The 19,220-nt window shown below is 37.2% G+C and overlaps 1 protein-coding gene across 8 annotated transcripts in view; it reads left to right on the forward strand.

Moving 5' to 3' along the window:
- The window catches only part of exoc2 (exocyst complex component 2), a 265,236-nt gene that overhangs the window by 134,034 nt on the left and 111,982 nt on the right, over positions 1 to 19,220 (forward strand). For all 8 annotated transcript variants that reach the window (XM_072283403.1, XM_072283402.1, XM_072283405.1 and 5 more), the window contains one exon: positions 17,444 to 17,569. In XM_072283403.1, the coding sequence (XP_072139504.1) occupies positions 17,444 to 17,569 (126 nt within the window). The remainder of the gene's footprint in view (positions 1 to 17,443; positions 17,570 to 19,220) is intronic.

The following is a 19,220-nucleotide window of genomic DNA, read 5'->3' on the forward strand; positions in this document are numbered from 1 at the left end:
GTAGTGTCTTATAAAGCTTCAGCATTATCTCTTTGTTTTTATATTCTATTTCCCTTGAAATAAATGCGAACGTTGCATTTGCCTTCTTTACCACAGAGTCAACCTGTAAATTTACCTTCTGAGAGTCTTGCACGAAGACTAAATCCCTCTGCACTTCTGATGTTTGAACCTTCTCCCCACTTAGATAATAGTCTGCACTATTGTTCCTTTTACCAAAATTCATTATTGTACATTTCCCAACACTGTATTCCATCTGCCATTTTATTGCCCATTCTTCCAATTTGTCTAAGTCTTCATACAATCACAATGCTTCCTCAGCACTACCTACCCGCCCACCTATCTTCATATCATCCGCAAACTTTGCCACAGAGCCATCAATTCCATTATTCAAATCATTGACAAAAAATGTGAAAAGTTGCGATCCAAATACTGACCCCTGAAGAACACCGCTAGTCACCGGCAGCCAACCGGAAAAGCCCCCCTTTATTCCCACTCGCTGGCTCTTTCCTGTAATACCATAGCATTTTATTTTGTGATGCTCCCTATCAAATGATGTCTGAAAATCTAAGTAAATGACATCTGCTGCCTCTCCTTTGTCCACGCTGCTTGTTACTACTTTGAAGAATTCCAACAGATTTGCCAGGCAAAGTTTCCCTTTACAGAAACCATGCTGACTTTGACATTATTAGTCTCCAAGAACCCTGAAAGCGCATTCTTAATAATGGACTCCAACATTTCTCGGCTGCTGAGGTTAGGCTAACTGACCTATAATTTCCTCTATTTTGTCTTCCTCCCTTCTTAAAGAGTGGAGTGACATTTGCAGTTTTCCAGACCTCTGGAAACATGCCAGAATCAAGTGAATCTTGAAGGATCATGACCAATGCATCTGTTATCTCTTCAACAACTTCCTTCAGAACTCTGGAATGTAGTCATCTGTTCCAGGCGACTTATCCACCTTAAAACCTTTCAGTTTGTCTAGCAGTTTTTTTTCCTTTGTAATTTTTTTTTAAGCGTGTTGTACCAGACATTCAGCCATTCTTGTCTGGCACGTGGTGTCAGGACTAACTGGGTCACGTAATGAACGTTCCTGACTCGACCCTTGTATTTTTTACGAGGCCGAGTGGCTAGCTCGACACTCAACCTGGCACGGATGGAAAGCATGCTTGGGAGTGGCCCGATCTGGATTTGAACTCGAGAACCTTCGCTCCAAAGTCTGGTGCTGATCTCACTGCGCCACCATCCTTTGTAATAGCAATGGCATTCACTTCTGTTCCCTGACACTCATGGACCTCTCTTCCACAGTAAAGACTGAAGCTAAGTTCATCTGCAATTTCTTTGTCCCCCATTACTACCTCACCAACTTCGTTTTCCAATGGTCCAGTATCAACTCGCTCCTCCCTTTTATTCTTTACATAACTGCATTCTTTGCATAGTTGCATTTGTTGAATCTTAAAGCTTCCCAATCATCCAACTTCCCACTCACTTTTGCTACATTGTATGCCCTGTCCTTGGCTTTTATGCAGTCCTTAATGTCCCTTGTCAACTGTGGTTGCCTTGCCCTGCCATTTGAGAACTAATTCTTCTGCAGGATATATCTATCCTGCACCTTGTGAACTATTCCCAGAAACTGCAGTCACCTCTGTTCTGCCATCAACCCCACTAGTATCCCCCTCGATTCCACCTGGGCAAACTCCTCTCTCATGCCTCTGCAATTCCCTTTATTCCATTGCAATACTGGCACATGTGACATGTGCTGCTCCCTCTCAAATTGCATGATGAATTCAATCATATGGTGGTCACTACCTAAGTATTCCTTTTCGTTAAGCTCCCTAATAAGACCTGGGTTATTACACAACACCCAATCTAAGATGGCTTTTCCCCGACTAGGCTCGAGCACAAGCTGCTCTTAAAAAGCCATCTTGTAGGCATTCAACAAATGCCATCTCTTGCGATCTGGCACCAACCTGGTTTTCCTAATCCCCTTGCATATTAAATTCTCCCATTACAATTGTGGCATTATCCTTATTACATGCCCTTTCCAGTTCCCTTTGCAATCTCAACTCCATGTCTTGGTTGCTATTTGGAGGGCTATATGTGATTCATGATGTTTTTTTTTTAAACCCTTGCAGTTTCTTAACTCCAGAGATGTGACATTATCTGACCCTGTGTCACCTCTTTTGAAAGGTGTAATTTCATCTCTTACCAACAGAGCCACACTATCGCCTGTGTGTTCCTGCCTGTCCTTTGATACAAAGTATAGGCTTTGATGGGAAGCTCCCAACTATGACCTTCTTTCAGCCACATCTCAGTGATGCCCACAGTGTCTATAATTGCACCACGAGTTGGTCCACCTTACTTTGAATGCTGCACGCATTTCATGTTGTGCTGAAGGTCTGCAGCCATTGCAAATATATATCAAGACACTGGATAATATTAGGATACGTGTATAAATATAATAAAAAAACACCATTCTGTACCTGTAGAAGATTTCGATTTTAATACGTCTAGAACATTGTGCCCAGTTCTGATATAACCTGTTTGGAGGTGCAGAATAAGGTTCACCTTAATATTAGTAGAAGGACATTCAATCAATATCTGGTCTAAATATATTCAGACTGAAGATTTCTTTTTAAATCGAAGTTCAAAGTAAATTTATTACCAAACTACATATTTGTCACCATATACAATCCTGAGATTGTATACTCATTAAATCCAAGAACCATAATAAAATCAGTGAAAGACCGCACCCAATATGGCAGACAAACAACCGATGTGCAGAAGACAACAAACTGTGCAAATACAAAAGAGAATAATAAGTAAGCAATAAATATTGCAAATGTGAGATGAAGGGTTCTTAAAAGTGAGACCATAGTTTGTGGGAACAGTTCAGTGCTCGGGCAAGAAAAGGTAAAGGAAGTTAATCCCACTGGTTCAAGAGCCTGATGGTTGAGGGGTAATAACTGTTCCTGAACCTGGTGGTGTGAGTCCTGCGGCTTCTGTACCACCTTGCAGATGGCGGCAGCGAGAAGAGAGCATTACCTAGGTGCTTTCCTACAATAGTGCTCTGTATAGATGTGCTCCAAGGTAGTGAGGGATTTACCCATGATGGACTGGACAGTATCCACTTATTTTTGTAGGGTTTTCCATTCAAGGGCATTGGTGTTTCCATCCCAGGTGGTGTGCAACCTGCCAATAAACTCTCCACCACACTTCTATGCAAGTTTGTCGAAGTATTCAATCCCTTGCCAAATATTTGTAAACTTTCAAGGAAGTAGAGGCACTACTGTGCTTTCTTCATAACTGGACTTGTGTGCTGGCCCCAGGACAGGCCCTCTGAAATGATAACACAAAGGAGTTTCAGGTTACTGACCCTCTCCACCTTTGTCTTCTCAATGGCTCATTGACAATAGCGTAAATGTAGAATAGCATAGTTTCTAGTAAATTTGACAGATAAACTTCAGATAGTGAATGAACTGGACATCTTTGCACCCAGGCAGATTAGATGAATTAACCCTTTCAGTGGATTTATGACTTACAGTGGATAAAGATCTTTCAAACTTAAAAAAATGTAGCTGACTAATTTCCCAAGGAGACTGAAATTGATCCATGGAAAAGGTATGCACAAACATATGGTGTAGGAGCAGAACACCATTTGGTTAATAAAATTGTGGAAGGTTCTATAAAATGCAGTTCATTTGATCACCTTGAGATTTAGGGTGTGTTCGTTTCCTGAAGCAGTCTCAATCTAACTTCATATGTAAGCCTCTCCTAAGAGACTGAATTATTGCTAATGGGAAGGGTCAGTTGAGGTTGGAAATGCTTAATTCCAGCATGGCTGAATAGAGTGCAGACTCTTTAACTTTATGCATTTCACACACTTCCTCCTAATTTTTAATCATTTTCTCTTTTATCCTGTACATTTTAGACTGTTTTGCTGAGGCTTCCTTGTGGAATGTGCTAAACAGTTTGCTATTACAGCACAGAAACAGGCCTTTTGGCCCTTCTTGGCTGTGCCGAACCGTTTTTCTGCCTAGTCCCACTGACCTGCACCTGGACCATATCCCTCCATACACCTCTCATCCATGTACCTGTCCAAGTTTTTCTTAAATGTTAACAGTGAGCCTCCATTTACCACTTCATCTGGCAGCTCATTTCACACTCCCACCACTCTCTGTGTGAAGAAGCCCCCCCCCCAATGTTCCCTTTAAACTTTTCCCCCCTCACCCTTAACCCATGTCCTCTGTTTTTTTTTCTCCCCTAGCCTCAGTGGAAAAAAGCTGCTTGCATTCGCTCTATATCCATCATAACTTTTATGCCTCTATCAAATCTCCCCTCATTCTCCTATGCTCCAGGGAATAAAGTTCTAACCTATTCAACCTTTCTCTGTAACTCAGTTTCTCAAGTCCCAGCAACATCCTTGTAAACCTTCTCTGAACTCTTTCAACCTTATTAATATCCTTCCTGTAATTTGGTGACCAAAACTGCACACAAAATTCGGCCTCACCAATGTCTTATACAACCTCACCATAACATTCCAACTCTTATACTCAATACTTTGATTTATAAAGGCCAATGTACCAAAAGCTCTCTTTACCACCCTATCTACCTGTGACGCCACTTTTAGAGAATTTTGTATCTGTATTCCCAGATCCTTCTGATCTACTGCACTCCTCAGTACCCTACCATTTACCTTGTATGTTCTACCTTGGGTTGTCCTTCCAAAGTGCAATACCTCACACCTTTCTGTATTAAACTCCATCTGCCATTTTTCAGCCCATTTTTCCAGCTGGTCCAAATCTTTCTGCAAACTTTGAAAACCTTCCTCACTGTCCAATACACTTCCAATCTTTGTATCATCAGCAAATTTGCTGATCCAGTTTACCACATTATCATCCAGATCATTGATATAGATGACAAATAACAATGGACCCAGCACTAATCCTTGTGGCACACCACTAGTCACAGGCCTCCACTCAGAGAAGGAATCCTCCACTACCACTCTCTGGCTTCTTCCATTAAGCCAATGTCTAATCCAATTTACTACCTCTCCATGTATACCTAGCGACTGAATCTTCCCAACTAACCTCTCATGCGGGACCTTGTCAAAGGCCTTACTGAAGTCCATGTAGACAACATCCACTGCCCTCCCTTCATCCACTTTCCTGGTAACCTTCTTGAAAAACTCTCATAGATTGGTTAGACATGACCTACCATGCACAAAGCCATGTTAACTCTCCCTAATGAGTCCCTGTCTATCCAAATACTTGCAGATCCTATCTCGTAGTACTCCTTCTAATGATTTACCTACCACCGACGTCAAACTTAACGGTCTATCATTTCCTGGATTACTTTCAGAGCCTTTTTTAAACAACAGAACAACATGAGCTATCTCCAATCCTCTGGCACCTCACCCGTAGACACTGAAATTTTAAATACATCTGCTAGAGCCCCTGCAGTTTCAACACTAGTATCCTTCAAGGTCCTAGGGAATAACCTGTCAGGTCCTGGGGATTTATCTACTCTGATTTGCCTCAAGATAGCAAGCACCACCTCCTCTTCAATCTGTATTGGTTCCATAACATCACTATTTGTTTGCCTTATTTCCATAGACTCCATACCAGTTTCCTTAGTAAATACAGACGCAAAAAACCCATTTAAGATCTCCCCCATTTCCTTTGGTTCCATACATAGCCGACCACTCTGATCTTCAAGAGGACCAATTTTATCCCTTACTATCCTTTTGCTCTTATTATACCTGTAGAAGCTCTTTGGATTATCCTTCACCTTGACTGCCAAAACAGCCTCATGTCTTCTTTTAGCCCTTCTGATTTCTTTCTTAAGTATTTTTTTGCACTTTTTATACTCCTCAAGCACCTTATTTGCTTCCTTTTTCCTATACATGTCACACATCTCTTCTTTATCAGAGTTCCAATATCCCTTGAGAACCAAGATTTCTTATTCTTATTCACTTTGCCTTTAATCCTGACAGGAACATTTAAACTCTGCACTCTCAAAATTTCTCCTTTGAAGGCCTTCCACTTACCAATCATATCCTTGCTAGAGAGCAACCTGTCCCAATCTGCGCTTTTTTAATCCTTTCTCATTTCTTCAAATTTGGCCTTTTTCCAGTTTAAAACCTGGAAAACTCATGGAGACCACATCATGTATTATCCCTGCTTCAAAAAAAAATCAACTAAAACTAAATGTGACGATAAAACCTCAAAGACGTATAGTATCAGTTGACCCAAAACATGTTCATTACCCCAGAATAACATTATGTGAATTCATGCAACTTAACCAGTTTCAGTGCATAATATAAACTTAGCTGCTGGAATTGAAAGCAAAACTGTTCCAATCGGTTGGCATCATTTGAAAAATAGAGTATTAGTACTTGTAATCAGAAAAGAAACTCACTGTTAATTCATTACTACATCATAATTTGAAGCTACATTTACCTCAAAAGATAATCTACAATGGATTAATTCCTCGAAGTCTATATGATGGTTTATATCTTGAGGATTTATCTAAAAATTTAACTGCCTTCATTCATTCACCATCCACTTTAAGTCATTATCCCATTCCTACTCTGTCTGGCCTTCTCTACTGTTACAGAGAGGTCCAACGCCATCTCCAGGAACAACACCTCATCTTTTACTGAGGTGCGATACAGTGTATGGAATTCTCCTACTTCACATAAATTCTTCTGTTTAAATTAGTACTGGTTATTTTTTGTCTGCAATCCCATTTTTCCTATTTATATGTATGGTCTGTTCTTGTAAGGTGAACTACGTAATGCTACATAGACATCACAACGTTAACAATGCATTACTAGGCTGATAATCTTAACAACCCCTTGACTGCCACCTAATTTGACCCTATCCGAAAAACACAATTTATTTCACTGAATGCTATCTCCATTTTTCTGGTACCTGAGCTAATTTGTCAGTCTCAATCTGGTAAAGGGTCTCAGACCTGAACCTGTTTCTTTTTCTACGGATGGTTTCCAAACTATTGCATTTTACTCGGATTTACTATTTTTATTTTAGATTTGCAACAACCATAATTTTTGCTTTAAACATAGGGAATGCCAGTTATTTTCTTGATTAGATTTTTTTCTTTAAGAGTTGTCCCAAATAAGTGGCTGGCCACTGATAAGTTATTTTCAAGTGATTATAAATTATATGCCCAGATACCTTCCCCAAAGTTGCCCTACCAGTAACATAAATTAGGATTGTATTTTATCAAATTAATTTTGATTTTAGCCAAAATATATTACCAAATGATCAAAGGGGGAGTGTAAAATGGCAAAAAAAAAGACATCATGGTACACAGGGAACAATTCCAGTCATACAGTGCTTAGAAAATAAAAACATCAAATGGTATTAAAGAAGCTTGCCAAATTTAAATAACTGCAGCTGGTACACTGAAGTACAGCTCTCTATCATATTGTGCTGTCTGGAAGACTAACAAAGGAATAAGAATTTTCTATCACAAACAAGAGAAAATCTGTAGATGCTGGAACACACACAATGCTGAAGGGTATCGGCCCAAAACAGTGATTGTACTGTTTTCTATAGATGCTGTCTAGCCTCCTGAACTCCTCTAGCATTTTGTTTATGTTGCAAGAATTTTCTATATTGAATTTATAGTTTAAAATAGAATTATAAATACAGGTGCATTAGAGATTGTGGAGCCATGAACTTCATCTCCAGTTGCAGCTATTTACATCAGCAGCTCAGTCAGAATGATTGTCAGCATCACAGTAGCCTCTCTTACAAGTGTCATTCTTCACCGCTGAGTAATTTAGAGGAGCAGCCTGACCTAGACAGTGTGGCTGTGATTTCATATTTTTCCCACTTTTTCAGAGTGGACTGCACTGAACTCCGAGGTATGTTCAGTATCTTTGAGATGGTGTTGCACCTTTACCCAGATTTGTTGTGCTTTCCCTGACATTTCCCTGACTTATCTTGAGAGATCTTTTGTCTTCATTTTGGTTTGATCTGTTGAAAATCTACCATACCATTGGACCTTACAGAGAGAGAGAGAGAGATTATTTATTCTTATAAATTCATTGAAAACAGGTTATCTTTCAATTTTCTACATCAACAAATTAGGTGAGATCGTGAGATGATATACAGTATTGCACCTGAGTAAAGTCTGCACAGTAATTACAAAGGGGATGATTACTTTTTCAGCCTCTATATTTTGGTTTTTAATCTTTAGGAAATTGTTGGCAGGATTTGGCATTTTTCTTTTGATGTGATGCACAGTGGTTTGTAGGTTAGCTCAAAACTCCTACTTCAAAATATTTTAAGTTTAAAAAATGAGAGCAAAATGTGAAAATAGTTGTGAAAATACTTTTTCAAGGCACTGTATAATGGGCCAAAGTTTTCTAAAATAATCATAACTGAATAAGACATTTTGCTAATTTTGTACAAATCAGCCCTAGCTCATTACAAAAATGAAGGTACTCCATGAAGTAATTATTAATATGAAGTTGCTTACAGATGTTTTATTCTTTCTTTCTCCCTGAGGAGGTTATTTTCTCAAGTCTGAGCCACTCTGTTTAAAATATGAACCAAATAATTTTCCAGCTAACAATAAATGCAGCTGCCATGGTTTTTTTTTTGCACCAGATAATTTTACAATTTTTTTAAAAACTACTTCTGTAACTGTTTTGTTGTTCATTTTTTAACGTTAGTCAAGTGCTGGGTTATGTACAAACGTGTGTAATAACATCATGGATTGTGCTGTACTTTGTGAAATTGAAACTAACCTATTAACTGCCAACTCATTTAGGGCGTTGTAGCTTTTTGGAAAGTGCATTATGTTTATTTTTACCTTGCTTATGGATAGATATTTTTATTAATTTTAAAATTGTATTTTCTCAGTTGCAAACATTCATTGTAAAGACTATAAAAGAAACCTATTTATTTAACATCTATCATGTTAGGATTTTCCAAAGCATTTTGTAGCCAAGTAAAAGCTTTCAATAAATTTCCTCAAGTTTGCTGAATATGTATGAGATCATTATAATATCACATTTCTTCTCCACTATTAAAGTCAGGTAACTACATTTGAATGAGTTTAGAAGTGCACTTCTATAAAATATTTGAAAGCTTGAAGAAACACTTTGCAAGAACTTTGCCTTCATGCTTATGTTTTTGAACTCTTTACATTTAAAAAAAAAAGCCATCTGGTGGTGTAGTGGCATCAGCACCAGACTTTGAGATGAATAGTCTCAGGTTTGAATCCGGCCAGCTCCTTGCAAGCTTTCCATTGCAACCCTTGCTGGGTTGAACATTGAGCTTGCAACTCGGCATCACAAAAAAACAGAAAATTGCTAAGGAAATGGGAAAAAATGTCACTCAATGTACCATGAGGCATGAAAAGGCACACCAAAAAGAATATTTGTTTCAAAATCTGAGGACAAGTGTACAACCATGCACTGAGGGCCACATGGCATCTGGGATTTTGGTAAAAATCTATATACTGAATGAGATTTTTGGATTGGAAGAGAGAAATAGTGGAGAAGGAAATAGTATCGAAACATGTTAGAGAAAGGAAAAATTAAAGAATACTAGATAGAAGGCAAAAGGAGATGAGAATTTTATCATAATTCCTGATATACTGCATCAATTCAAGAACAGGCAAATAAAACAAGGATCCCTTTCATTTTTAGTGAACTAGAATAGTTTGATTTGTGCAAACAACATTTATTGGCCTTTTTGGACTCCTTCCGATGTTATAAATAGATGAAAGTTACTTTATTTTGTGTATATATTTTTGAGCAGGTTCTTCTCAACTTGATAACTGTTGCATGTAAGGATTGATTTTAGTGGATTATCTTAACACAACAAAGGTGTATCTTTTTGAGCTCTTTGAAAAATGCGCTTCTAAAATATTTTACATTAAATGTAAAAGATGACAGGTTTTGGAGTAGTTTCCTCACTCTGGGCTACTGATCAACAATATCCTTGTAATATGCAGGCCATTCTTTTAACTCCATTCTAATGCTGACAAGACTTCTCACGAAAAATATTTTATTAAACTGAGAAACTAGTCGTATAACAGTGGGGTAGAAGCTGCTCTTGAGCATTTGGCTTAGAACAATTGCTTGGTGCAGTTGAACTATACAAACCGAAATGTGCTATGGACTATCTGATCCAAGTCAGTATTATGATAGAGATATTTTCTGGGCCTGACCTCAGCATGTGGCCATGTTTCTGTTGCTGCTGCTTACACAGTGCTTTTTGTTGGATTACATGGGAGAAATATAAAGTTAAGCCTAGATTTTTCTCAAGCTTGAGCAACTTATTAAAACCTATTTGTTATCTTTGACTAAGACTTTGGAAGAAGACTGAAATATGGAGAATTTATCCCACTAGGGATTAAAGGTTTCACAAACGGTGTTTTCTAACTCATTTATTCAAAGAGCATTTTAAATATTTCACATCAGTCATATTATTATTCTGCTACAAATAGAAACTTTTTTTAATCAACTTGTTAATCTAAGTTATTTTCTTTTCTGGCTGTGATTTTAAATTTTCTCAGTTAATGCAGCAGTGGCTTTTCAAAGAAAAAAATACTTCAAAGAGCCTTTGTTAGAATTCTCAGTAGCCAGTAGCAACATGAAGTCATAAGGTTGAGTTGGCTTTGAATCTGTGTCTTTTTGTAGATAAATGACAAAAAAAAAAGATTTCTTTCATTTAAAGCAACATGGAGCATTTGCTTTTTTGCAAACAAACATTTTTTTAAAAAGCAGAATGGAAAATTGTGTTCCATTTTTCACCATCGACATAATTACTATTAATGCATTTTAATCAGCATTGATAAGGTATGTTTTGGGTTAATAGAACAAAGGTTAGTACTCCATTAACACAAACCCATTGGTGTTTCCTTGCTTAAAGTTTATAATCTGAACCATCCACAACGTTGTCATAATATTTAATCACTTATCATCTTCGAATTTTTGAAACATCCAAACATTTTCTCAATCATTTTACTCTAGTTCCTTGTAATTATCTAATTTTATGTCACAATAGACCTTGTGCAATGCCGTAACATCTCCAGGTTAAATCACCACTTGCTTGCCACAGTTTTTTTTTAAGATGAATTGCTATATATATATTAACTTTTAAACTAGGCAATTGAGGAATAATTTATTATACTTAATAATTTGTGTTTGTGTTGCTCCTGAAGTGAACATTTTAGAATATTATATTTTACCCTTTTGAGATCTAAAGTTGGACTTCTGTTATTTGTAGCAGTGGAGAATACACTTTTTATTGTGGATTTGCTTATCAATGAATTTACCTTTAACACTTCTGAAAAGTACTACCGTGTTGTACTTACACTATCTTCTAGTAAATCTAAAATGAGATCAAATTTCTGGACATTTACACTTCAAAGTATAATTTTGCAATCAAGAACATCGGACAAAATGTAATCCATGGGTTGTATTTTTGACGAAACAGGTGAGGATAAAAATTCAAATAAGCAATAGAGGTAAATTCTTCACCAAAAGTGAAATTTGAATTGATGATTCCAGGAGTGACATTGCACTTCTTTGCAGTTCTGCTTTTAGATGATTCACAGCCTTTGTCTTCAGTTTTTGTCAAGGCTTTCAAATCATTCTATTTCTGGTGAAATCATGACTAAAATTCGCCATTGCTTTCATTTTATTTCTTCTGTGTGTTCATCATTTTTTTTCAGTCACCTAATCTTATTAACGCCATTCAGCATTTGATATTCTCTTAGATTTTGTGCTTCCTCAATATATTGTCAGAATTGGCTTCACATTTGGACTTTGAAATTGAGTTACCTTTAAAGGCTATCAATTAGTCAGGGGCAACAAACAACAAATTATTTGGAAGCTCAGCACGAAGTTGAGGAGCTCATGATGTCCAAAGCATCATTTGGTACTACAAAAATGCATCCTCAATTGTATCCTTTGTGCATTTAACAGTTGCAAAATGGGTATAGGTGAGTCTTATCGTGGAATGTGTGTGAGTCTTATCGTGGAATATGGCTTAGCAATAAAATGAAGAGATTGGTTAGTGCAAGGGAAGGATACATAGAAAGTTGGAGAGAATGTAAAAGTAATCAGAAGAAATTGGAGCATGGGTGATCATCAGAAGATAAGGGCAAAAGAGAAGTGGAATGGCTGCTAAGGGTCAGAAGATTTGTGCAAGGTGTTGGGCTGGGAGATAAATGATTAGGATGAGTCAGATATAGGATCAGACGTACATATTGGAAGAGTTTGGTAATATGCAGCATAATAGTTGTAAAAGTATCCAGTAGTGGGAAATCAGATTAGTAGGATGAGGTAATGATTTGGCAAGTGTTGCAAATGGGGATAGAAGATTGGTGTACCAAGACACCCAGAGACTTTTGAAAATTGTGCCAATAATCTGCTTTCTCATTACCTCCCTTGTTAGCCACTTATTTTTTTAAGCATGGTTCTCAAACCCCTGAAAATCCTCGACAGAAAAGATAGATCACAAGTTAGCATGATGGAGGTTGGGAGTTTGACTTCGTAAGTGGTTCAAATTTACATTCTATTTTTAATTTATTCATTTATGGGATGTGGGTGGCACCAGCTAAGCCAGCATTTATTGCCCATCCCTAGTTGCTCATGAGAACGTGGCGATGAGCTGCCTTCTTGAACCACTGCAATCCCTGAGGTGATATTCACTATATCGTGTTACTCCTAATGAATGTTATTTGAAGTGATAGTTTTAAAGTTAATAATGTAGATTCGGCAGTGGGAGGAGATTGCAGAATCTGAAACAGTTTGTAAATATGGCAAGTCAAATAGTGGAAATTCTAAATGTGGAGAAAACAACAGTAAAACCTATTACACCTAGAAGAACACTTCTTGCCCATGCACTGTTAAGAGAAAAGTCTCCGGATTGCATCATTTGTTGTCAAATCTATGTTGTTTGTAAATAAATAATGAGCCTTTATTAAACAACAAATGTTTTTTTTAAATGTACCAAAAACAATTAAAATCACTTTCAGGCATTTGACAATATTCAAGCAATTGATCTAAACTAACAAGTACTTCCCCAGATTTTTTACAGTCACTCACATCCTGTGAAATGAATAGGGAAAGATTGCATGTGGCAGGTCTGACCTGATGTACAATGAGCACTTAGGCCCCTGACTGTAAGTGGTGGGAAATATCCACAACTTCCTGCTCCCAGACTGAAGTCCAAAGAGGGTGTAATACCAGAGCACAGTTGGCAAAATAATAATATACTGCTGGCTACAATTCTGAGACATCCATTGTTACTGAGATCTGCATGTAAATATCAGCTTTTTTATGACAGGTTCAATAGCTTAATAATTCCTGTGGCTTTAGTTACTGGACTTTTTTCCTCAATTAGGTTGTAATTCATTTATGGGAGTAAACAGTTTTTGTATGTACCAATGCTTATGAGAATCCCACATCAAAATTTTGAACTAATGTTTTTAACATTTCAGTCCTTTCTACGCAACACAACTGAAGTAGAATATTCAATCTTTCTGTAGTAATACAACAATTAATAACAGGAACCAGTGTAATAGCTTACTAACATTGCTTTAAGTTGCATACATTGACTATTTAAACAATTGTACTTCATGCTTAGTTCTTAAGTATACAGTGCCTAAAAAAAGTATTCACTCCCCCTTGGAAGTTTCATGTTTTAATCTCTTACAACATTGAATCACAGTGGTTTTAATTTGACCTTTTTTGACACTGATCAACAGAAAAAGACTCTTTCACGTCAAAGTGAAAGCAGATCTCTACAAAGTGGTCTAAATTAATTACAAATTGAATCCACTGTGAATCAATGTTGTAAAACAACAAAACATAAAAACTTCCAAGGAGGCTGAATACTTTTTATAGGCACTGTACCTACTATTTGTAGGTATTAAACAAGAATCATTATTTGAAAGCCAGCTGGTGTTTTCTGCAATTCAATAATACAGATTTATTTAATACTGTTTCTGACTTGCAGTATAAAGACAACACATGGAAATTGTGAAATTTATTTCAAGTGCATGGAAAATTTTCATTGTACGTTTCATGCTAAGTTTTCTATGAATCAACAGATGTCATAATTCAATTGTATACATTTTTGTTTTCTGTCAATTACTTGCATTCAGTGGTATTGTACACTTATTTTTTTCTGTTTTCACTTCAGGCTTATCATGTAAACCAAATCATGATAAAGATCAGATGTGCAGCAAGGATCCCATATTTTTATTAAATATGTATCTTAATTTAGACTTTGGTCAAATTTATTGGTGTGATATTGAGATTTTGCAGATTCCTCATCCTCGAGGCTTTGTTAGATAGGGCTAATGAAACAAATACTTGTAACTTAAAGGCAACATTTTCAGACAATTTTGTGCCTCAAACTGACAAGAACTGTTTCAATTTCTATATGCTAAAGCCACAAGAAAAGAGACAATTTTCGTTCCGTGTACATAAGCATGGCGATCCTTCATGTACAAGTAAAAATCGTACTGTTTTTCTTAATTGCTAGGTAATATTCTACTAATATCAAGAATAAGAAATTTAGTACAGATTTATTTTCATGAGGAAAGATGCATTGGTTTGTATCGGTGAAGTAAAGAAACAGGAAGGAAGCGTTCTTTTTGAATTAGGCAGCGCAAGATTGTACTTATTATGCCAGTATTTCATCCAAAAGATATTTTACTTTGGGGATTGGTGAAACTGCAGTGGTGCATGAGAATAATTGATAGTCAGAAGCTGTTATTGATAGCACCATTTCATATGAAATGTATGGTTCATCATGTAATAAGTAAGCTTCCATTGTTAATATAGATAAGAACGTCAGCATCACTTTCATCATCCTAGAAAGTCCATGCAATTGAAAACCATTTATACACATAACATTAACTTCAGCACATTACAGAAAGTATTCATGCTCAATAATTGTGACATTTAGTTTCAGTTTCTGAAATGACAAATGTCCTACCTTCACTGGAATTCCTATAATTTTGTCTTTGTTTCACTCTTTTGAAATTGGCTATTTAACAATTACCCAAGATTAGAATTAAAAAATAAATTTGTATATTGGAATGAATAATAAATTTGTTATGTCTATTCCTTTCAAATACTTTGAATTTGTTTGGTGAAAGCAAATTGAAAATATCTGAGTGAAAGTAGCAAACCAGAATGTCCTCCATTGAATGTTATCTGATCAGCTGTCTCATCTAACCATTAATATTTTCCTCTTGAACAATTTACATTTCTTTTAGTGTTCTTTTGTCTGGTTCATTTTGGGGAAACAGCTTCACACTTTATTTTATTTGACAAAGAGGTGATTCCTGTTTCATCCACATCTTTTGGTATCTAGATAACTATTTTAAAGAAGCATCTGATTTTATTGGAGACTGATGCATGATATTTTTGAAAGGAACGAATCAATACTTTTGAATAGATTCGCAAAAGATGTGAGATTTGCATATTCTAAAATGTGACAATAGTGGAGCCTGGAATTTGCTCTATTGTTGTTGAATTGCTTTTTGATGAGCATAGATTATAATATTTAGTAAAACTAAATATTGAGCTATGTTGCTCAGGTAAACATTTTGAATTATTCCATCTTTGTTGAAGTAATATCTTGTGTGAAATATGATAAGAATTGGGAAAAGGAGTAAAGAATTTTTTAAAATACATTTATGTTAACTGAATGAAGCAGAAGAAACATTTGAAGGTCATATGCTCTCTTAATTGCCAGTAGATTGGCATGGTAATAACCAAAGTATTTAGGGTAAAAAATATTCAGTCACTTATATTGGTATGTTGCATTGAGGCAGACTCAAGCAATTCCCTGTTTGGCCAATGTAGTGTCGTGGGTGGTCGAGGCAGGGCACAGGCAGCAAGCTACTATGTACAGGAAGAAATTTTCAAAGGTGTTTAGGGTGGCAAGGAAATCTGTAACCTTTTGTGGGTCAGGAGAAATTTGGATCTGTAGTTTCAGCATTGATGGTGCATGCGTATTGCTTTTCGTATGCCGGTTCACATCATAAGGAAATTGAGAATGGCATTGGAAAGCACTGCAGGCAATGTTAAATCAACACATTTCAAGTGAATTTGTAGCAGCTGGGATAAATTCTGCTTTTGGCATTTCATTGCATTTGTAGTGTTTCAGCGCTACCTTGTGGTTAATTTTCGGTTCAAGTCATGTTCTGATAATTTGTTCCAGATGTTTATTAATCCTTAGGGTAACGGGTTGTTGTGGTTCCTTATGGCTAGTTCAAGTTTGTAATGTTATATAATGTAATCAAAAACTATTCCATATTAAACAGTTCTCCTGAAAATAGTGCAAATTGTTGTAGTGATATCCTGTGAAACAGGAGAGCATTTTTAAAACGGTGCTACTGTCTAAAAAACAAAGCTCAGTCACATTGGTTAAATACACCAATTCAGATATTTTTGTTTTGTCCTTTCTTATTAAACTTTTCAGATCAAAACATGCACAAGTATTATCTATGAGATGTCAATTGCATTTAGTCCATGAAATATGAGCACATACAGTGTAAAATGCATTTATTTTCCTATTAATGTTAAAACGGTTCCCCTTAGATGTATTGGATGTAATACGTATGTAATGCTGATTTTTTTTTTGCTAACCTATAAGAAATAACTCAAACAAAAAGATTTTTGTGATCTTGTTTTGAGACCTTGGAGGATCACCTTCTGAGCAATTGTAGTACATACCTCTTTTACGCTTGCTGTTTGGTTGAATGCAGATTATTTTCCTTCTGCATTCTCTTGCATCCTTCCCTCCTTCCCTTTCCTTTTCCCTCCCTCCACCCTCCCCCCCGACCCCCCCCCCCCCACCACTTTGTCATATATGGAATTTTTGATCCCAGGTTTAAGATCATTAACTGGTTATTCACTTGAGGCTATAGAAAACTTTCCCTGTTTAGTTTGAAATCTACAGATCTCAAAATCAACCTCATTATGATTTTGCACTTTATTGTTTACCTGCTCTGCACTTAATTCTGTAGCTGTTACCTTTCATTTTGTAGTGCAGTTGTTTTCCCTTGTTCTATCTTGGTGCACTATGTAATGATTTGATCTGTATGAACAGTATGCAAGGCAATATTTTCATTGTATTGTGGTTACACATGACAATAATAAACCAATACCAATGGGGGTTATTTTTGTTGTTTATCTTGAATGTGCAATGATTTTCCATATCTACTTCAGCATATTCCTGTAGTTCTTTTTAGCTTGAATTGTAAGTCTGAATAATTGCTATAAAAATAATTTGTGGTGTACCAATTGACTACAGTTTTGACACAAGTAAATGTTGTGCAAACTTAATATTTTTTAGTTGTGAGACCTTGAATATAAATGTATATAATTATAGCACACTTAATTTATATGCTTATTTTTTCTCTTTTGCTTGTGTAGGTGCAACTGTTCTCCATAGCCCAATGCTAGATTTAGACAGTGATGTGCGGCCTTCTCCCATAAGTCGCTTGAGTCAAACCACATCAGTGAAAAGGGCCAGCAGTTTTCAATCTTCTCGGGATGATTGTAAGTACTGTATATTACACAGATTAAGTTTAGTCAGAGAAATCAGAAAATTAATGTCTGATGGGTGATTCGTGCTAAGTTAAAATACATATTGATAGATCTACTAGGTGGCTTCACCACAATACCAAAACAGCTCAATGCTTTAGCAAAAACCATTGTGTAATGCATATTAGGCCAGATCGATAAAACAGTCAATGCCTGCAAGTAGCAAATCTTGACAACATTCAGACACGTTGATACTACAAAGGGCGTATTTGATGTCAACCTCCATTGTGAGCGTCTCACTATGAATTCTTGATATTCAGTGCGGATTTTCCGAAATACTGCCTTCCACCATGGGCATCCTAGTAGTCAACAATGACCAGAATCTCTACAAGACAACCTATGTGAATATTTTGGCTTTAAGAGAAAATTCAAAACTAGGTGTTGCTTGGTGATTGATTCAAGTCCTGACACCAGTAGGTCTATGTACCATTTTTAAGCCACATGCAAATGTGCATAGCATACTATCCTCTTGCTTGGATGAGCTCAAACAATACTTAAGATATTCTACAGCATCCAAGAAAACGACTGTAGACCCCCTGGCCAGCCTCTGCTCAGCTCGCCGTCATCTAGGAAAACAGCCCTTGGCCCCGCCAAACTGGGTAATTAGTTTGTGTGGATGCTGTGTGATGTACCCCACCCCACCCAAATAACAGACAATACACCAGATATGATTAAATGATTTACAGTTTATAGATATTACTGGAACTGTATAATTAATAGGGAATAAAATATAAAAGGAAAATAAAAGGCGCCACACTTATCAAAGTTCAATCTCTTCGTGCACAAGCAGTTGGAGCTCAGGACCCTTCTTCTTCACCCTGCGACCCCTCAGACCACCTCGACCGGCCGCCAGGGACCAACAACGGTGGTCGACCAGACGCTCCTCATGAGTCCGTCTTCATCTCCTCTCTTCGCCGAATGCCCCGCTCGGGGTCTGACCCCGTTAGCGGACTTGCAGCACCTGGTCCATCCTCTGTCTCTCTCTCCCACCTTCTCCCCCAAAACCCCACGCATACAATATCTTACAGATACACCAAAAACATAACAACTATCCCAGTTGGTTCATAACATCTTCTTATCAGTAACGTGATTCAACAAACTGCTAGCAGGAGGACTTTCTCAGCATTTAACATAACAAAGAAGCCCATTCAATTATAACATCACAAAGATGCCATTTTAATTAGACTACGCAGTGACATAAAAAATAGAAACCCCTTACACTCTCCCCCCACCAAATAAAGTCATGTCCTCATGACTTCTAAATAACTCGCCAACCAGTCCTACAGACACAGAAACCCATCCAGATACACACAGTGACATTGCTCCCCAAACAGTGGACCTTTCGCCCATCCACGGGCACTACATAGGCCAACCTATCTGAGAGCTTCCTAATCCTCCGAAACCTCCGTACCCCCTCACCTAAACCCTAAAGGCTCAGACACTACTAGGGATACCTCGGGCCTGCTTGCCGACTCCTCTCTCTCTCAGGCCACTATTACAACTCAGAGCCCCCTGTCCAGTGTCCAGGGCCCTGCTTCTTTTCCTTCCTGGTCCTGCTGTAACTCAGACTGCCCACAGCTAGCTCTCCCCACTACACCTGACTCAG

Source organism: Mobula birostris, chromosome 19, assembly GCF_030028105.1.
Source record: "Mobula birostris isolate sMobBir1 chromosome 19, sMobBir1.hap1, whole genome shotgun sequence".
NCBI lineage: Eukaryota > Metazoa > Chordata > Chondrichthyes > Myliobatiformes > Myliobatidae > Mobula > Mobula birostris.